Raw genomic sequence first — 22,155 nt, 5'->3', positions numbered from 1 at the left:
AGAAAATGAATAAAGCATTTTACTTGTATATTCAACTCTTTAAAATTAGCTGACAGTTGGTGTGGTTGAAGGTGGAATTTTATGTTCCAAATTTAAGTAACATAAATGCAATTTTCAGATTAATTGCATAAACAAAAACAGGTGCTATACAATTCATAATATAACTGCATCATTTGAATTAACTCTCCACGAGCCCTGTCTTAACTAAACCCTATTAAAATATCATTCATATGAAGTTGGCTGCTATGGTTCACAGGATGTGATTACCCCAAGCACGGTTAACAGCTGAGAATCAACCACAATAATGAGACGAGGCAAAAGTCAGAGTTGAAGTACAATTTAAAGACTTATTTGAATCACTACACATTAGTTTCACAATTTTTAGTGTTCACTTTTCTACTGTACCCATTAAATTAGGAATTGAAGAAATATGAATGGCTTTTTCAAACACCTTGCACTAAAAGCGTGAATTGGCAGTTGGATCAGTAGACAACGTTTCTGGAGGATATCAGTGTTAAATTCAGTAACTGGTGCAGTTGTGGAAAAAATCCCTTTGAAGATGGTTTTATTTGTAATTATCACAGAACAAAACCAAGTGATATTAACATACTGAAAACAAAGTTCACAGTAAATTGTAATAGAGCAAATAACGTGCAAAGCTATTTTCTATTGAATTGTGACAAAATTTTGAATTACATCTGACGTTTCACAAAATATCTGAATATTGTCAGGGACAAAACTACTAAACTTAATATGCAAAGTACAATCTATTAAATCTATTGTAACCAACTTACACCTTCATAAAATTGGATAGATCCATTTTGTATGAGAAGAGCTTGCACCCCTCACAAAAAATGTCTTGACTGATTCCAAAAACATTTGAATTCAAATTATAACATTGTGTACCATACCACTGTAAAACCAGTACATTATCTTCTCCCCCTTTTTAATCAAAACTGATGCAGAATGCGGCTAGGAATGTAAACTTCACTATTTCCCTTATTAAAGGGAAAGAGAAAGAGACTATATGCAAGTGCTATATTTTGTCCAGAATACTTTCACAAACAACTTTCTGACCGACACTAATGTCTGCCTGCAGTTTTCTGCATTAAAGTACAGCATACACCAATGCCATTATTTCAAAATTTGCAAGGCCATATTTGCATTAGATGAGAAAATAAGATTTAATGATTTACACCAAAGAAAATGTTAATTTAAATAAAACTGGAAAGTTATATTTACAAGCATTTCTTTCAAGTTATTTAAAAATACATGAGTTATTACAGGCAGTTGCATATTTGATTAGTCAAAAACCTACGGGTCAATGCATTACAAGCATAAATATTAAGTGTTTAGTTTTCATGATCTGAATACTCCAGTTCACTATTTGAGGGTAATGGCATTCTTGGAAGGGAGATGAAGGTCTTGAGCCCAGAATTATTTCCCTTTTTATTTAAATACAACTTAATCAAATCTAAGCAGTTTTTCCCCATATTTAAGCACTAAAATATTTCATTTCAATTGCTTAAAAATGAACATATGTACATCCCTGTCAGTACACAGCATCGGTTTGGTAGAATCAATTAAGAACATGGGTTTTAATTACTTCAGTGATTATATTTACTGGAACTTTCTTACGATTGTTGCAAACAAGAGAAAAATATAAAGTTTGCCATTTAATTATTAATCCCAATTAAAGATTATGAAAGTGATGCAGAGGCACACACTATTAACAAATACATTTATCCACTGCCTCTACGGTTGTACAGTAAGAAATACAACTTCTTTGTCAATTGGCCAAAATACACATTCTACATAAATCAGCAAGCATCTAATAATGAAAAGTTGTCTCAAGTTGAGGTAATAAGCAAAATAGATAAACAGTGATAAGTCTGATCATTATTACCTGGCACCAGAAATAAGGAATATACTGATTATAACCAGGCCTTTTAATAAATCAACGAGTTCCAGCTCTCTGCAGAATAATATTGGAATGCCCAGTGCCTGCAATCATCCTTGCATATGAAGTTGTCAGTGTTTCCCCGTCTGTCTTTCAGTGAAAGATGCAGCAGATTGTTGGTTGAACGTGGAAAACCACGAGGTCATGGCAGATTTGGCACTAGTGAGTGCCCCTCCTACAGATTGACCTGTAAAAAGGAATGATAATTGCTTTTAATTTTTTTGTTTTAATTAAAAAGCACACAAAGGTTACACAGCCTATGGATGGAAAAACTTCAGATCCTAGACATCGGGATCAGTCTGGGACTCGAAATATTAAATTTCTCTTTCCAAAGATTCTGTATGTTCCCAGCATTTTCTGTTCTGTATTTGGATCAATTACATGTCACTCAGACACTGAAAATGAAAGAACCTGAGGGGCAAATCTTTCCCATGTACTCTATGGAACCTTACCTACCTCTGCAGTTATATGGAATAATATGGTGTCACATTAAGTAATTGAGCCCGTTACAAAACACCCTTTAAAAATACATTTGGACAGGTACATGGATAGGAAAGTTTTAGAGGGATATGGACCAGGTGTGAGCTAATGGGACTAATTTGAAGGGGCATCTTCGTTGGCTTGGTATACGTTGGGCTGAAGGGCCTGTTTCCACGCTGCATAACTGACCACTGCTTTGCATCCCATCACCAAGCCAATTGTGGTCAGCATATAGAATGTCATATTTTTAATTTGATCAGACTATTAGGCAGGAATAGAAATCTGATTGGAGAGACTCGACTACAAGTTTGAGGAAAATAGGGACAAGCTGACAGGTAACAATATATTCAAGAGAAGCTTGAAGAAAGTATTAGAGACACAAGAAATGGATAGTTCGTAAGGATAACAAGTTAAGCATGAGGCTGTAACCGAAAAATTATCCAACAACTCAAACTTATGACAAAGTTATAAAAAATAATGGTTCGTAAGTAATGCACTTACTGACTGCCTTTCCTGTCTGCACCACACTGCGGCTCGTGGAGATCATTGCATTTCCAAGCTTCTTCCCACGTTCACTATTCTGGACAGAACTAGAGCAAAAACAAAAATCCAAGACCATTCAATGTGCCACTTTCATTATTAATATTTCACTTTCTACTTTTATCCACTAGCAAGTGACCAGCAAGTCTGAAGAAGGGTCTCGATCCAAAACGTCACCCATTCCTCTTCAGAGAACTTGCCTGTCTCGCTGAGTTACTCCAGCATTTTGTGTCTATCAGCAAGCGACTGAACATTGGTTTGATTTAAGGCTTTCTTGATTTGTGGATAGTGAGGAATCAATTGCATTTCAAATATTTTTGTTTCCTTGTGGCAATCTTCAGCTTGTGTGTTACTGGAGCATTCAAAGCTTGAGTCTGAATTATTCACTAGATACCAATGATTTGATTGAGGGAACCTCATGTAACCAAGTCTGCTGTTAATACAAACGTGGGACGGGAGTTGGGTGATGTGGGAATGTGAGTGCTGAGGAGGATGCAAAGTGGGTCCAACATTATTTTAAACAGATTGGGTGAGGGTGTATGGCAGATAAAGTACAACATGGATATACGTGAAGTTATTCTGTTCCATGTCCAAAAAGCTAAACTATGTCCAAACAGAAGATGAGGTTTTACTTGTTAAGTTTATATTGGGCATTATCACTGACTTGTCTTTCCAACATTCTGTATTTCAGATTTTTAGCTTCTGCAATTTTTGGTTTTCATTACAATTATATTTGTTTAGCAAGTAACTATTGAACTTCCTCTCAACTAATAGCTACCTGGCAGTGTATTCTAAATCCTAATCACTCAACACACGAAAAGTACCCCTTTCACCCTCCTAATACTCTAAATGCAGTCTAATCAAATTCCTATAAAGCTGCACGATGATTTCCTGATATATTAGAAATGTTATTGTCTGTTACTATTGTAAAGCGACTTTGAGTCTTAGAAAAGCACTATAAAAATTAAATATTATTATTATTATTATTATATTGCCTGAAGAAGGGTCTCGACCTGAAACACCATCCATTCCTTCCCTCCAGAGATGCTGCCTCACCCACGGAGTTACTCCAGCAATTTGTATCTACCTTCGATTTAAACCAGCATCTGCAGTTCTTTCTATATATTTATACTAGACCAAGTGCAGACCCCTTGGGTCTGTTCCCCCAACGTGCGATTGTGGGGGGGGGGGGGGGTGGTGGCATGCAGCGTCACACACCCTAATTATCCCCCCCCCCCCCCCCCCACTCACGCTAATTACCCCCCTTGATATTATATTAATATTATTAATTTGCTCCTTTTACCCCATAACCACCCTATCTACTGACGCATAGCCCTCAACTTCCAGTCACATCGAGAGAGGGAGGGGAGGAGGGGGGGGGGGGGGGGGGGGTTAGAGTGAGGGCAGAGAGAGAGACAGAGACAGAGCCAGAGAGAGAGGAAAGAGGGATGGGGGGGTGGAAAGGAGAAGAGGGAGGGTGGGTGAGGGGGGTAATGGTGGGGGAGGAGGGGAGGAGGAGAGGGTGAGAGAGGGGGAGAGAGAGGGGTGAGGGGGAGAGGTGGGAGGGGGAGGGAGGGAAGAGGGAAAGGGGGGAGAGGGGGGAGAGAGGGGGGGAGTGAGGGTGTGCTGAGAGGGGGGTGAGGTGAGGGGGGAGAGGTGGGGAGCAGGGAGGGGGAGGGAGGGTGAGGGAAGGGGGTGTGTGGAGGGGAGGGGGGGTTTAGGGGGGAGAGACGGGGGAGGCAAAGGGAGAAAAGAGGGGAGAGAGGGGGGAGAGGAGGGGGGGGGGAGGGGGGGGGGGGGAGAGGCGGGGGGGGGGGGGGAGGCGGGGGGGAAGGGGGGGGGGGAAGAGAGGGGGGGGGGGAGTAGAGGTGGGGGGAGAGAGAGAGGTGGGGAGAGAGGGGAGGGGGGAGAGAGAGAGAGAGGGTGCCTTTTTACTTCAACCCAAACAACCATTTGCAGGTAGTGCTTTTTTCCTCAAACTAACCATATTTTCATTTTCAAACCACATTATGGGTACTCACAACTGTGGAGACATTTGTTCAGTGTTATTCAGAGCTCTGATTGAGGCACACCACTTGCAAAGACTGATTGAGGTACACCACTTCCCGGTTTTATAGTCCCTCCCCTCCCTCCAGCAGGGGCAGCAGAGAGAATGGCGAATTTTGTAAAAACATTAATGTCTGTCATTTTTCATCGACGGGAAAAATCCTCGGCACACATGCGGCGGAGGGGGGCTCTGAGCGAGGTGGCCAAAAATGATGGCCGTAGGTGGCGGCGTTCTCTCAGCATTGCAGCACAGAAGGCCAAAAGCGGTCAAGAACAGAGATTTAATAATATAGTAGATATATAAGCATCAGGATATAATCTTGCAGCTGTATAGGGATTTGGTCAGATTGCATTTAGAGAGACACATATATATATATCACAAACAATGATGCAACGGTAGAGTTGCTGCCTTACAGTGATAATAATGGCCAAGTAAAACTTGTCACAAAATGGAGAATCTCTGCATTTGCAAAGCCTCCTTGTCCTCTTTCTGTGAAAGATTGCAGGGCTATGAGTTATGGCTCCAAGATGTCTGGACCCTGGGAGGAAGTTGAGGATAATATGAAGTCCAGATGTCCTTCTTACTGTTAATATGTATGAAGGTTTTGCAGAAAGAGCTGAGAAGGATTGCAAATGCATGATTAGGATTGGTCAGAGTATGGGGTGTTGTAAAGTATTGTTAATTATGTTGCAGAGTGTTTGTGCTGTTATCTTGTGATTGGTTTAAGTATGGCGCCTCGTTCAAATTGTTTATACTACCTGGGGAAATGTTTCCTTACTTTAGTAAACCGTCTTCCAATTAGAACTTTCAGTGGAAACAATGTAATGGGGTACTTTGTGATTGGGTTAGGGAACTGTCAATAAATGTATTATATGATCTATATTTGTGATTGGCTTGTAGGGGTTGCCCCCCCCCCACCACCCCCACCCCATATAGTTTTGCCCCACGGATCCAGTACTCTATAAAAGAGGAGCCACCACATGGATTGGAGCCGATCTTCTGGGAGTGCACTTGGACTGTGTGACTGTCTGGAGGTGTCCATTCGCACGAGGCTGAAGGGTTTGGATGAGTAGAGACAAGGATCGGACCCGCGGTGTTGGTTAGGTATCGTATAGGACGTTTGTTTGTGTTAGTGAGAATAAAGAATTAGTTGATCCAGTGCTTGACTCAGTGTTTTACTGAACTAGGCTAAGCGGGTAAGTTGTAGAGAGCATAATTACATTGGGGGCTCGTCCGGGATCTCAACGTAGCCCCAGACAGCAGTTTACGATCAGGGAGTTAAGTCGTTCTAGATTGCGAGGGGAGAAATTGGCGCCACGGTGCGGTTTTTGCATCGGTTTCCCCCACTTCGCTGATCGGGATGAATCGATCAGTTGCGCGCTTGTGTTGTGGTTCCCAATGAGATCCAAGAACAGTAGTCTAGCAAGCACTGAGGGTAAGGAGAGAGAGAGTCCTTGCCTAAGGTTGTGGTGGGAGTTAAGCTCACAAGGCTTTTCGATTGGAAAGGCACTTTAAAGATCGGCATCGAATGCCAGCGCTTAAGCCCATTAGCTAGCAGGTTGGAAGGAAGGAGCCTAGGGGGTTGGCGGCCCCGCCTGCGTGAGTAGTACCTAGAACTTTGGATAAGTTGAGGACTCCGCAACAGTGCTGGAGTATAATTGGCTGAAGGAAATACTCGGGGACAACACTGAGGATTGATTGAAATTAAAGACGCATCTATTATGAAAGAAATTAGAAAAGCTAAAAGAAGATATGAGGTTGCTTTGGCAAGTAAGGTGCAAGTAAATCCAAAGGGTTTCTACAGCTATATTAATAGCAAAAAGATAACGACGGATAAAATTGGTCCACTAGAGAGTCAGAGTGGACAGCTATCTGCAGAGCCAAAAGAGATGGGGGAGATATTGAACAATTTCTTTTCTTTGGTATTCACCAAGGAGAAGGATATTGAATTATGTGAGGTAAAGGAAACAAGTAGAGAAGCTATGGAAACTATGAGATTCAAAGAAGAGGAAGTTCTGACACTTTTGAAAAATATAAAAGTGGATAAGTCTCCAGGTCCGGACAGGATATTCCCTAGGACATTGAGGGAAGTTAGTGTAGAAATAGCAGGGGCTTGATTAAAGTTTTGCTTGCAGCAAGTAAGAAGGCTATTACCAGGCAGTGGCTTAATGAAAAAAGTCCAAAACAGGAACAGTGGTTAGAAATTGTGTGAGACATCTTTAATATGGAGAAATTGACATATTCCTTGAGAGTCAAGGAGAATTCATTTGAGAAGATCTGGGAAAAATGGACTGCTTATTTGAGCCATGACACCAATTAGATAAATGCCGAGCTATGGGAAGATTGCGTTATATAGAACTAGATGGTATGTTTGTATGAATGTTGAATTATCTCCAGATAACTAATCAATGTAATGGTTTTTCTTTTTTTAATTTGGTAAGTGAACTACACGGTCTTATTCCAATTTTTTAATTGATTTACTTCTTTTTTTTTCCCCCATCTACTTATTTTTTTATTTTGATTGCTGTTTTTCTTACTTTGTTTTATTTATGGTGATGGTGTTGCACTGTTTTGAAAATATCTCTTAAAAATCAATAAATATTTAAGTGAAAAAAAAAAAGAAATAGCAGGGGCTATGACAGAAATATTTCAAATGTCATTAGAAACGGGAATAGTGCTGGAGGATTGGCGTACTGCGCATGTTGTTCCATTGTTTAAAAAGGGTTCTAAGAGTAAACCTAGCAATTATAGACCTGTTAGTTTGACGTCAGTGGTGGGCAAATTAATGGAAAGGATACTTAGAGATAATATATATAAACATCTGGATAAACAGGGTCTGATTAGGACAGTCAACATGGATTTGTGCCTGGAAGGTCATGTTTGACTAATCTTCTTGAATTTTTTTGAAGCGATTACTCGGGAAATTGATGAGGGTAAAGCAGTGGATGTTGTATATATGGACTTCAGTAAGGCCTTTGACAAGGTTCCTCGTGGAAGGTTGGTTTAAGAAGGTTCAATTGTCGGGTATTAATGGTGGAGTAGCAAGATGGATTCAACAGTGGCTGAATGGGAGATGTCAGAGAGTAATGGTGGATGGCTGTTTGTCAGGTTGGAGGCCAGTGACTAGTGGGGTGCCACAGGGATCTGTGTTGGGTCCGCTGTTGTTTGTCATGTACATCAATGATCTGGATGATGGTATGGTAAATTGGATTAGTAAGTATGCAGATTATACTAAGATAGGTGGTGTTATGGATAATGAAGTAGATTTTCAAAGTCTACAGAGAGATTTATGCCAGTTGGACGAGTGGGCTGAAAGATGGCAGATGGAGTTTAATGCTGATAAGTGTGAGGTGCTACATCTTGGCAGGACAAATCAAAATAGGACGTACATGGTAAATGGTAGGGAATTGAGGAATGCAGTTGAACAGAGGGATCTAGGAATAACTGTGCACAGTTCCCTGAAGGTGGAATCTCATGTAGGTGGTAAAGAAAGCGTTTGGTGTGCTGGCCTTTATAAATCAGAGCATTGAGTATAGAAGTTGGGATGTAATGTTAAAATTGTATAAGGCATGGTGAGGCCAATTCTGGAGTATGGTATACAATTTTGGTCGCCTAATTATAGGAAGGATGTCAACAAGATAGAGAGAGTACAGAGGAGATTTACTAGAATGTTGCCTGGGTTTCAGCAACTAAGTTACAGAGAAAGGTTGAACAAGTTAGGTCTTTATTCTTTGGAGCACAGAAGGTTAAAGGGGAGACTTGATAGAGGTCTTTAAAATGATGAGAGGGATAGACAGAGTTGACGTGGATAAGCTTTTCCCACTGAGAGTAGGGAAGATTCAAACAAGAGGACATGACTTGAGAATTAAGGGACAGAAGTTTAGGGGTAACATGAGGGGGAACTTCTTCACTCAGAGAGTGGTGGCTGTGTGGAATGAGCTTCCAGCGAAGGTGGTGGAGGCAGGTTCGTTTTTATCATTTAAAAATAAATGGGATAGTTATATGGACGGGAAAGGAATGGAGGGTTATGGTCTGAGTGCAGGTAGATGGGACTAGGGGAGATTACGTGTTCGGCACGGACTAGAAGGGCCGAGATGGCCTGTTTCTGTGCTGTAATTGTTATATGGTTATTATAATTACTTGAATTCGTGGGAAGGGAGCTAAAATAGTGGGGTACGATAATTAAGACAGTAAAGGTCCAAATTCTTTGATTCAAATTCTACCAAATTCAGGGCTTCATGTTGAAGGACCAGCTATTGCATAGAGATCTTGTATTTCTATTCTGGGCTTTCATATTGAGGGGACTGGCTATTGTACATTAATAAAAGTGTATATATTACATTGTTGGTTAACATGTGTGTAATAAATATATATTTTTGAAATTGTTAAAATTTTGTTGATTTACAGTTTGAAGTGTGTTTAAAATGTTGCCTTTGGTTTATTATATTTACTGTGTCTTGCCTTTGATTTAAAGTTTTGAGTGTTAGATACACTTGTAATTGTGGTTCAAATCGTGACTGTATATTGATATAGGGCGGTTAAGACTACTGTTATCATTGGAGTCGGAATCGTGGCTGTTCAATCAAGGGTTTGTATCCTTTAGATCCGTTGATCTGTAAGTGGAAAAAGTAACTGAGGTAGAGGAATAGTACTTGTTAGAAAAGAGTATCTTGATGGGAAAAGTACCACTAAGTGTATAAACTTAGAAGAAGAAAGAGTAGCAAAAGAGGAATGATGTAGCAAAGGAGTTGATTGGATTATGGAGAAAGTATTATGCAGAGCAGAAAACAAGTAGAGAGGCTGTGACAATGGCGAATTGGCAGGAAGCAGCTTCAAACCTTGGAAAAGAACTAAGAGATGATGAAGTAAACCAACCTCCAGACACCTTGAGAAATGCATGTGGATGTGCTAGAGAACATAAGGAGTGGGAGAGAAAGAAATCTCCTGAAGCGAAACTGGCACCAGTAGATTTAGAATTTAAGGACCCGGTGGTTGGCATTGGCTTTGAAGGGGGAGAAGACGTTATTTGGAAGATTGGGAAAGTGTTAGGATTAGAAGTTCGCAGCCCCCACCTTATTAGAAACATAGAAACATAGAAATTAGGTGCAGGAGTAGGCCATTCGGCCCTTCGAGCCTGCACCGCCATTCAATATGATCATGGCTGATCATCCAACTCAGTATCCCGTACCTGCCTTCTCTCCATACCCCCCGATCCCCTTAGCCACAAGGGCCACATCTAACTCCCTCTTAAATATAGCCAATGAACTGGCCTCAACTACCCTCTGTGGCAGAGAGTTCCAGAGATTCACCACTCTCTGTGTGAAAAAAGTTCTTCCCATCTCGGTTTTAAAGGATTTCCCCCTTATCCTTAAGCTGTGACCCCTTGTCCTGGACTTCCCTAACATCGGGAACAATCTTCCTGCATCTAGCCTGCCCAACCCCTTAAGAATTTTGTAAGTATCTATAAGATCCCCTCTCAATCTCCTAAATTCTAGAGAGTATAAACCAAGTCTATCCAGTCTTTCTTCATAAGACAGTCCTGACATCCCAGGAATCAGTCTGGTGAACCATCTCTGCACTCCCTCTATGGCAATAATGTCCTTCCTCAGATTTGGAGACCAAAACTGTACGCAATACTCCAGGTGTGGTCTCACCAAGACCCTGTACAACTGCAGTAGAACCTCCCTGCTCCTATACTCAAATCCTTTTGCAATGAAAGCTAACATACCATTCGCTTTCTTTACTGCCTGCTGCACCTGCATGCCTACCTTCAATGACTGGTGTACCATGACACCCAGGTCTTGCTGCATCTCCCCCTTTCCCAATCGGCCACCATTTAGATAATAGTCTGCTTTCCCGTTTTTGCCACCAAAATGGATAACCTCACATTTATCCACATTATACTGCATCTGCCAAACATTTGCCCACTCACCCCCAGCCTATCCAAGTCACCTTGCAGTCTCCTAGCATCCTCCTCACAGCTAACACTGCCCCCCAGCTTAGTGTCATCCGCAAACCTGGAGATATTGCCTTCAATTCCCTCATCCAGATCATTAATATACATTGTAAATAGCTGGGGTCCCAGCACTGAGCCTTATTCCTCTTGTGTTCCCCGTACTCCATCCACAAGTTGTACAACTTGCGCACACAACAGACACTTAGAGCCTGCAACACCTTTAACACCACCTGCAGATTCCACAATAAAGCCTGCTTTACAAACAGCAGCAACACAAGTACAGGATTCTTTGACCCCAACCGCTCCACTTTTGGCAGGTAGTCCAGTAGATCACGGTACCAGGTGTGAAACGAAGAAGATAGCTCCCATATTTAAGGAGAGAGAGGTTATTCGAGACATGGTACATCCGCCAGAATACTTTTGTGAACCTAAGCCTAGATGAATTAGACGAGTAGCGAGAGATCAGGGAGGTTCCTTTAAGACGTACCGTAATCCCCCTAGTAAAGAGGAAGACATATCGGAGGGTGAGACAGTAGTGGGAGACACTGAGGCAGATCCCGATATGGCTAATATCATGAGAGCAGAGCAAGTATCCCGTAGGCAGCTCCCAGTCAGGGAAATGCCTAATCCAGCTTTTGATCCGGTTAGTGCAGTGGGTGCAAACAATCCCCAAACTATTGATATAATAATAATAATAATAAATTTTATTTATGGGCGCCTTTCAAGAGTCTCAAGGACACCTTACAAAAATTTTGCAGGTAGAGGAAAAACATGTAAGGGGAATGAAATAAATAGTAGAGACATGACTAGTACACAAAGTAAAGACAGAATACAATTCAAAACACAATATGAGGCAATTAATGCACAGATGAAAAGGGAGGGGGACGTGGGGCTAAGGATAGGCAGAGGTGAAGAGATGGGTCTTGAGGCGGGACTGGAAGATGGTGAGGGACACGGAATTGCGGATCAGTTGGGGGAGGGAGTTCCAGAGCCTGGGAGCTGCCCTGGAGAAGGCTCTGTCCCCAAAACTGCGGAGGTTGGACTTGTGGATGGAGAGGAGACCGGCTGATGTGGATCTGAGGGACCGTGATGGTTGATAGGGGGAGAGGAGGTCAGTGAGATATGGGGGGGCCAGATGGTGGAGGGCTTTGTAGGTGAGGATCAGGATTTTGTAGGTGATCCGGTGGGAAATGGGAAGCCAGTGATGTTGTTTGAGGACTGGAGTGATGTGATGCCAGGATTTGGTGTGGGTGATGAGTTGGGCGGCTGCGTTCTGGATCAGTTGGAGTCGGTTGATGTAGGTAGAGCTGATGCCAAGGAGAAGTGAGTTGCAATAGTCCAGTCGGGAGGAGATGAAGGCATGGATGAGTCTTTCAGCAGCGGGAGGTGTGAGAGGGTCTGAATTTGGCGGTGTAGCGGAGATGAAAGGAGGTGGTTTTAATGACATGGTGGATGTGAGGCTCAAGGGAGAGGGTGGAATCAAAGATCACGCCAAGGTTGCGGGCCTGGGGAGATGGGGAGACAGTGGTGCCGTCGATGGTGAGAGTGGGGTTATTAATTTTGCTGAGTGTGGCTTTGGAGCCTATGAGGAGGAATTCTGTCTTATCGCTGTTGAGTTTGAGGAAGTTATGTTGCATCCAGGTTTTTATAGCTGACAAACAGGAGTTGATATGGGAGAGGGGGGGTTGTGGGGAGATTTGGTGCCGAGGTAGATCTTGGTGTCATCGGCGTAACAGTGGAAGTCCAGGTTGAAGTGGCGGAGTATCTGACCAAGGGGAGGATGTAGATGATGAAGAGGAGGGGGCCAAGTACGGAGCCTTAGGGAACGCCTTGAGTGACTGTGGCTGTAGCAGAGGTGTGGTTGTGGAGAGAGATGAAGTGGGATCTGTTGGAAAGGTTGGAACGGAGCCAGCTGAGTGTAGAGCCTTCAATGCCAAGGTCTTTGTCTGGTGAGCAGGATGTTATGGTTCACTGTATCGAAGGCTGCGCTCAGGTCGAGGAGGATGAGGATGTTGAGGGAACCAGTGTCAGCAGAGGTGAGGAGGTCATTGAGGACTTTGAGGAGAGTAGTTTCTGTGCTATGGAGGGGGCGAAAGCCAGATTGGAGGGGTTCAAGTAGGTTATACGCAAGGAGGTGGGAATGAAGTTGCGATGCAACGATACGCTCCAGGGTTTTTGAAAGAAAGGGGAGGTTTGAGATTGGGCAGTAGTTAATGAGAGAGGAGGGATCAAGACCAGGTTTCTTTAAGATTGATGTGACAGCAGCAGTTTTTGAAAGCGGAGGGGACAATTTCTTGGGACAATGAGGAATTGAAGAGATTAGTGAGGTTGGGACAGAGATGGAAACCCAATGAGATGAGGGCAGTACTGAGCAAGATACCTGACTGTAAGAAAGCACCTGCTTCCTTTGTGGATTACCTTAGGACCACAATGCGTGTGTATCACGCGGACTCCCGAGATTTATGGGCTGTGATCCAGCAGATAATTACTCTGACAGAGCATACCTGATTCCTAGCAACCTTAGGACACCCAACTCATGAAGCACTGGCTAATGTGATCACTGACGATAGTGCAAGAGAAGATGCAGTTTTAACTGCCCTTGCGAATACTCTTCAGAAGCCAATAGATATTGCCAGGATTCTGGATGTGAGACCAAAGAAAGGAGAGGGAGCAAATGAGTTTTTAGAGAGATTCTCAGAGTTATACATGGATAAGTCAGGTGATCTGAATTTTAGGAATGTGGCAAATACTCCTCAGTACTGTGCAATATTCTTGAACTGCCTTCCAACTAATGTGGCTGAATCAATTAAAACCAATACTATGGACTGGTCTCAAAATAGTTCCAGTCAGATGGCTTGGGCAGTGAGATATCACTGGAAAGATATCAAAAACCAGGAAGATCAGCCTGCAGCAAAAACATAATACGTAATTAAAAAGGAGGCACCAAAATCTGACTTTGGACCGTGACGTCCTAAAACATTAGTGAAGCATGGAATGAGAGAAATTAGGGTTCCAGAATATCCAGAGCATTTTTACGATGATATGCCTGCCTTAGTGTCGATTTCCCCAAGACCAAATTGGAGAAGAAATAAAATACTGGAACCAGATCAGTGTTATACTTGTGGTGGGAGAAGGGCATTGGAGGAGAGCATGTCTGACCAGGGGACGAATTGAAGGAAAGGGTCTCAGGATTAGAGGGACCCTTGGGATCCTAGAGACTACAGGAGCTCTCAAGATCCTTGAGATTACAGGAAGTCTTTAAATGAGAGAGAACAAAGAGTAAGCTGGCCAGGAGATCAGGGACCAAGAAGACAGGCACCTGTTTCACAGACCAACCCATTTTCGCAGTCCTGATTAGCCAGCCAGTCCAGAATTACTGGACAAGATAACCTGACCCCCTACCCCTGGACCCATCAAAGTAATTTATCGAGCTGAAGAAATTAGGTATACCATTACAATAAACACTGAAAATTGTACGAGGAAGACATTAAGGAAAGATAGTCCAGCATCAAGAAAGAATTATGGACAGCCCCATAATCACACAGAGAAATATTTTAAAGTGAAGAAAATAGTAGACTCAGGGGCTTGCTTCAATTGTAACCAATTAGGTCACTGGAGCAGGGAATGTCCTTCATGAAGACAGAGAGGCAGAGAATGGAGCAAGAGCCAAGGAGAAGCTACAGAGAAATTAAAAAGGGAAACAAAGTAACTGTTATTGATGCGAGGGAACAAAGTGGAAACAAGAATTTTGGCACTAGTTGAAGGATAGGAAGGCGCTGGGGAACGGGCTGAGATACCGGTGAATTTGTGGAAAAGAACTGCAGGGGTTGCTCCACATATCACCAGAAAAGTAAACTATCCAGCAAGTGCAAAAGATCTAGGAGCAATGGTGAAATGGGCAATTACTACGGCAGACCCAAAATTTGTCCAACCAGTATGTTGTTAAGTTCCATCAGGCCCCAAGGACAGTTGTTACCCGGCTACACCAGCATCTGGGGAGTGAGGAATGTGAGTATGTGGACACGTAACTATGGGCAGAAGACGCAGCTCAAGTAGGATGTGTTTACATTGCTCCCATCCAAATAGCTCTCTAGAAAGGCGAACTAGACTAAGGGGGTAAGCTGTAGAGAGCATAATTACAACAGCACTTGGTGTCGGAGACCCGGGTTCGATCCCGATTACGGTGCTGTCTATAAAGTTTGTACATTCGTCCTTGACCGCGTGGGTTTTCTCCACGATCTTTGGTTTTCTCCCACACTCCAAAGCTGTACAGGTTTGTAGGTTAATTATTGATATAAATGTAAATTGTCCCTAATGTGTATAGGGTAGTGTTAATGTGTGGGGATCGTTGGTCGGTGTGGGCTCGGTGGGCCGAAGGGCCTGTTTCTGCATTGTATCACTAAACTAAACAAACAACAGAGGTCCCAGCACAAATCCCTGTAGAACTTCACTGGTCACTGACCTCCAACCTGAACATCATCATCCTTCCATCAAAACCCTGTGTTCTATCAATAAACCAAATATGGTCAAGTAATTGTTAATCGCATGCATCATAATTTTTTTGGATCAGCCTACTATGGGGGACTTTGTCACTAAATTCCATGTTGACAACATCCACCTTCGTCACCTCAAAAAACTCGATCAAGTTAGACATGACTTTTCAAACCTTCCCAAAAGTACATAAATGTTAAGCAGTTATTCAATGATCCAGGGTGAAAGGAAAGAGCGTTCACGTTGCGGCCCTGTTTCCACCAATTTTTCCACCACCACGCACAAGAAGTGCAAGCCGCCATTGTATGCAGATGACGAGAAGTGTGTTCAGCTCTAGCTGAGCAATTTCTAATATTGTGACGTGGACTCGATAAGAAGATTCAGTGACCCAAAAGGAATTCAAAGTTTGAACCTATTTTGTAGTAACAGTTAAGTAACAATGCTAAACTGATGAGCTATGCATTTTGTCTCATGAAAGGATCAGTAATAACATTTCCTCCTCACTAACCATCAACCCAGGAGATCCAAGGCTGATTGCTTAACACCCTGGTCTACTCTCTTCACAGCTATGACTGAAGTCTCACACAACCAGGTTCAGGAACACTTACTTTGTTATAACTAGGGGAGGTCATTTAAGACTGAGGTGAGAAAAAAACTTTTTCACCCAGAGAGTTGTGAATTTATGGAATTCCCTGCCACAGAGGGCAGTGGAGGCCAAGTCACTGGATGGATTTAATAGAGAGTTAGATAGAGCTCTAGGGGCTAGTGGAGTCAAGGGATATGGGGAGCAGGCAGGCACGGATTATTGATAGGGGACGATCAGCCATGATCACAATGAATGGCGGTGCTGGCTCGAAGGGCCGAAAGGCCTCCTCCTGCACCTATTTTCTATGTTTCTATATAACTATCAAGTTCATGAACCAAATTGCACAACCCCAACAAGGACCATTCTAATTGTTTTTACACAAACAAGCTGGAGAAACTCAGTGGGTGCAGCAGCATCTATGGAGCGAAGGAAATAGGCAACGTTTCGGGCCGAAACCCTTCTTCATTCTAATTGTTTTTTTGCACTAATGTCTTTCCATTTTGCTGTCTTTTTCCACTGCCCTGCTATATTTGTTGTTTCACGCTTGCATAAATTCATGTGTTTGTGCGAGTGGTCAAATCACTATACCTGTGATGTTGCTGCCAACAAGATTTTTTTTGCACCTGTTCCTCACCCTATTTATGCATGGGACAATAAACTCAACATGACTGACATAAATACAGAAACTATCTAAATGTTACAAATGTGCATGTTACTTCACATAATGAGCAGCAATCAGTAATATTTAGAAAGACCAATTTTTTTCATTCAAAAGTTGACAATCTATTAAACATTCTTCAGAATTTGATAAAGTGCGCACAATTTCCAACCACAGTGGCTAGAGTTTGTATATTCCATCAGTGGTTACACTCTTTCACGTGCGAGAGAAAAACAGATATGCTATTAGATGAATTGAACAGAACTGTTTTCATGAATAATATCTGTGTATGCATAACCAAATTAAACATCTTTTAAGATATTTGATTATGCGCAATGCCATTTCAAATTTTATATTTTCATTGCATGGAATTTTTAAAGACCAGCTTCTGGGAATCATATTTCAATATTTCATAGATATGCAGCCAGTAAATGGGCACTTTTGCCCAACCCATGCCAATCAAGCTGCATCTCTGAGCAAGTCCCATTTTTCAGGATTTGGCCAATATCCTTCCAAACGCTTTATTTATGTACATGTCCAAGTATCATTCTACTCATCTCCATGACATACTCTGCCAGCCTCTGAGAAAAGTGCCCCTACAGTCCCCTTTAAATCTTTTCCCTCTTACCTTAAACCTACACTCTCTAGTTTTAGACTTCCGACTCGGGGGAAAAAGACTGATCCACCACTTTGTCTATTCCTGCACTCCAAGGAAAATAAAGCCTCATCCTATCTGGTCCCTCCCTATCACTCCAATCCTGAAAACATTCTTGCGAATACTTTCTGCACCCATTCCCGTTTACTGACATCCTTCCTACAGCAATTTCATCCCTACCTTTCCATAAATCCCAAGGGATTTATCCCGTATTGCAGAGTGAACAAACTGACAGGCGGCAGGAAGAAGCAGCACCTGGTGAGAAGGGAGGAAGCCCCATGGTGACCAAGCGCGTCCTGTCAGTGGCCTAAAGAAAACACAGTTGACCATGGGCTGCAACGCAAGTCGCAACAACAGCCGCAGCAACCAGATGGTGTGGCAGCTGCTGAAAAAGGACTTGCTGGTACAGACCAGCAGTATCCTCAATCTTTTTACACCCTGACAAAAACCTGTCGATCTCCACTTTAAAAATACCCAATGATTTGGCCTCTGATGCAGTCTGTGGCAATGAATTCCACAGATTCACCACCCTCTGGTTAAGGAAATTCCTCACACTCCTTTCTAAAGGTACGTCCATTTATTCTGAGGATACCCTAGCAGGGATGACAGTGAAACAACAATGACAGATATTTCTGGGAATAATACAGAAGGTGCAGGATCAGTTCATTCCAAAGAGGAAAGATTCCAGGAGGAGATAGGGGCGACCGTGGCTGACAGGGGACATCAGGGACAGTATAAAAATAAAATAAAAGAAGTACAAAATAGCAAAGATGAGCAGGAAGCAAGAGGATTCGGTAATGTTTAAAGAGCACCAGAAGATAACTAAAAAGGAAATACGGGGAGAAAAGATGAGGTATTGAGGTAAGCTAGCCAATAATATAAAGGAGGATAGTAAAAGCTTCTTTAGGTATGTGAAGAGGAAATAATTAATTAAGACCAAAGTTGGACCCTTGAAGAGTGAAAAAGGTGAATGTATTATGGGGAACAAAGAAATGGCAGATGAGTTGAACACATACTTTGGATCCGTCTGAGGAGGACACCAACAATCTTCCTGATATACTAGTGTCCAGAGGATCTGGGGTGATGGAGGAACTGAAGGAAATCCACATTAGGCAGGAAATGGTGTTGAGTAGACTGATAGGACTGAAGGCTGATAAATCCCCAGGGCCTGATGGTCTGCATCCCAGGGTACTTAAAGAAGTGGCTCTAGAAATCGTGGACGCATTGGTGATAATTTTCCAATGTTCCATAGATTCAGGATTAGTTCTTATGGATTGGAGGGTAGCTAATGTTATCCCACTTTTTATGAAAGGCTGGAGAGAGAAAACAGGGAATTATAGACCAGTTAGCCGGACATCAGTGGTGGGGAAGATGCTGGAGTCAATTATAAAAGATGAAATAGCGGCACATTTGGATAGCATTAACAGGATCAGTCCGAATCAGCATGGATTTACGAAGGGGAAATCATGCTAGACTAATCTTCTGGAATTTTTTGAGGATGTAACGAGAAAAATGGACAAGGGCGAGCCAGTGGATGTAGTGTACCTGGACTTTCAGAAAGCATTTGATAAGGTCTCACATAGGAAAATAGTGGGTAAAATTAGTGCGCATGGTATTGGGGGTAGAGTGTTAACATAGATAGAAAATTGGTTGGCAGACAGGAAACAAAGAGTAGGGATAAACGGGTCCCTTTCAGAATGGCAGGCAGTGACTAGTGGGGTACCGCAAGGCTCGATGCTGGGACCGCAGCTATTTACAATATACATCAATGATTTAGATGAAGGGATACATAGTAACAATAGCAAATTTGCAGATGACACAAAGCTGGGTGGCAGTGTGAACTGTGAGGAGGAGAATGCAGGGTGACAGGTGAGGACAGGTTGGGTGAGTGGGCAGATGCATGGCAGGTGCAGTTTAATGTGGATACATGTGAGGTAATCCACCTTGGCAAAAACAGGAAGGCAGATTACTATCTAAATGTTGTCAAGTTGGGAAAAGGGGAAGTACAACGGGATCTGGTGGTCCTTGTTCATCAGTCAATGAAAGTAAGCAGGCAGTGAAGAAAGCAAATGGCATGTTGGCCTTTATAACAAGAGGAGTTGAGTACAGGAGCAAAGAGGTCCTTCTGCAGTTGTATAGGGCTCTAGTGAGACCACACCTGGAGTATTGTGTGCAGTTTTGGTCCCCTAATTTGAGGAAGGACATTCTTGCTATTGAGGGAGTGCAGCGTAGGTTTACAAGGTTAATTCCCGGGATGGCAGGAGATGGCTGAGAGAACAGAGCGGCTGGGCTTGTATACTCTGGAGTTTAGAAGGATGCGAGGAGATCTTATTGAAACATATAAGATTATTAAGGTACACAAAAATGCTGGAGAAACTCAGCGGGTGCAGCAGCATCTATGGAGCGAAGGAAATAGGCAACGTTTCGGGCCTAAACCCTTCTTGAGATGCTAGAGGCAGGAAACATGTTCCTGATGTTGGGGGAGTCCAGAACCAGGGGCCACTGTTTAAGGATAAGGGGCAAGCTGGAACAGAGATGAGGAAACACTTTTTCTTACAGAGAGTTGTGGGTCTGTGGAATTCTCTGCCTCAGAGGGCAGTGGAAGCCGGTTCTCGGGATACTTTCAAGAGAGAGCTAAAGATAGCAGAGTCAGGGGATATGGGGAGAAGGCAGGAACAGGGTACTGATTGGGCCATGATCACATTGAATGGCGGTGCTCGCTCGAAGGGCCGAATGGCCTACTACTGCACCTAATGTCTATTGGCTGTGCCCTCTGGTCCTAGACTCTCCAACGAGTGAAATCATCTTCTCCACATCCACTCAATCCAGGCAATTTCACTATTTGATAAGTTTCAATGAAGTCCCCCCTCATATTTCTGAACTCCAGCATGTACAAGCCCATCATAGGTTAACTCAATAATCTGGGATAAAAATCATCGCGTCTCTGGGATTTATCTGATTTAACATTCCCCTTTTACCCCCCTTTCCTCTCCCTCTTGTCCCTTTCCACCTACATCCCTCTCTCTGGCTTTACATTTCACTCAACTTTTCTCCCTATCTGATATCCTTTGTCTCATTTTCACATCCAGCCTTTGTTACTTACTCCACCCATCTTCCAACCAACCCTCCCGCTGCAACCACCTCCTACATACCAGGTTTTGTCCAATCCCCCACACCTCTCTTCCAGCTTTCCCTCCTCAACTATCAGTCTGAAGAAGTGTCCTAACCCAAATGGTGGGTTGCCCATCTGATTTCCTCTACAGATGCTGCCTAACCCGTTGAGTCCCTTCAGCATTTTGCCCGGTCTAGCTTTATCATCAGTGAAATTCATATCTAATAGAAGCCTACTGTATATGGGAAAAGTTCAAGAATGTTAGGTAGACAAAATGCTGGAGAAACTCAGCGGGTGCGGCAGCATCTATGGAGCGAAGGAAATAGGCACCCGCTGAGTTTCTCCAGCAATTTTGTCTACCTTCGATTTTACAACATCTTGAACAGTTCCTTCTTGAACAGTTCAAGAATGTTGTTGGGTGAAGCAAAATCTCCGTGTGGTTGCTTATTTGCCTGATGCCTTATTAATTTATGTAAGAAGATGAAAAAGTTAGAAACATTTTTCTCTTTTCATAACTGGCACATTAAAATGTTTTTATTTAAAGTCGAAATAAATTCAGCATTGGCAAATGTTTGAATAACATAGAAATCCTAACTCTTATACTACTCACTGTGACAATCTTAGTTTGACATCTGATACGTTGTACTGGCCCTGAAATGGATGTCTGGTAAAGAGAAAAAACATGCTAATAATTCTGTTTTGATTCAATATACGTTTTTAGCTCAACAATTAATTAATATCAATGCTTATTGAACAAATTAAAACCAATCACCTCTACAATTAGCTTCTTATCAAACCTAACATCTGATGCATGCCTATCTTATACTTGCAACTGAATAAAATGCTTGGAAATATGTATTTGGCTCCTACACCAGCAAAGAATTCATATTAAATGTATTTATTAAATGCTGCTTCCCATCTATGTAACTATTTAAAACCTAAATTCACATTCATTAATTTCAGAGCCTATTGCAGGTTTTAAGTTCACGTCATAGGAGTAGAATTAGGCCATTCAGCCCATTGCGTCTACTCCACCATTTAATCATGGCTGATCTCTCTCAGCCTATTAATCCCATTTTCCTGCCTTCTCCTCATAACACTTGACACCCGTTCTAATCAAGAATTTGTCTATCTCTGCCTTATACATATCCACTGATTTGGCCTCCACAGCCCTCTGTGGCAATGAGTTCCACAGATTAACTACCTTCTGACCAAAGAAGTTCCTCGTCATCTCCTTTCTAAACGGGCACCCTTTAATTCTGAGGTTATGACCTCTGGTCCCAGACTCTCTCAGCAGTGGAAACATCCTTTCCACATCCACTCTGCGTCATACACTGCCACATCCACTGCCACATACACACAGTGCTTTGAGAGGTTTGTTATGGCGCATATCAACTCCTACCTCACGAACCTCGACCCACTACAGTTTGCCTACCGTCACAACAGGTCAACAGAGGATGCGATCTCACTGGCTCGCCACTCCGCACTGAACCACTTGGACAATAAAAACACTTACATTTCTGGCTATATTTTATTGACTACAGCTTGGTGTTCAATACCATCATCCCCTCCAAGCTCACGGAACTGTGCCTCTGCGCATCCCTCTGCAATTGGATCCTCAACTTCCTCATCCACAGACTGTTCGAATTGGCAGGAATCACCCTCATTAA

General features: G+C 42.7%; 1 protein-coding gene across 1 annotated transcript; it reads right to left on the bottom strand.

The window, feature by feature from the left end:
* Positions 1 to 547: 547 nt before the first annotated feature.
* LOC129696590 (late secretory pathway protein AVL9 homolog) lies at positions 548 to 21,184 on the bottom strand. The gene is made up of 3 exons (XM_055634640.1): positions 21,096 to 21,184; positions 2,942 to 3,030; positions 548 to 2,147 (listed from the first exon to the last, which is right to left on the bottom strand). The coding sequence occupies exons 1-3, from the start codon at positions 21,167 to 21,169 to the stop codon at positions 2,032 to 2,034; spliced, it is 279 nt and encodes a 92-aa protein (XP_055490615.1). The 5' UTR covers positions 21,170 to 21,184; the 3' UTR covers positions 548 to 2,031.
* Positions 21,185 to 22,155: the final 971 nt, after the last annotated feature.

This window comes from Leucoraja erinacea, chromosome 4, assembly GCF_028641065.1.
Source record: "Leucoraja erinacea ecotype New England chromosome 4, Leri_hhj_1, whole genome shotgun sequence".
Lineage (NCBI taxonomy): Eukaryota > Metazoa > Chordata > Chondrichthyes > Rajiformes > Rajidae > Leucoraja > Leucoraja erinaceus.
Note: the sequence above shows the minus strand (reverse complement) of the source record. Positions and strands in the feature narration are given on the sequence as shown.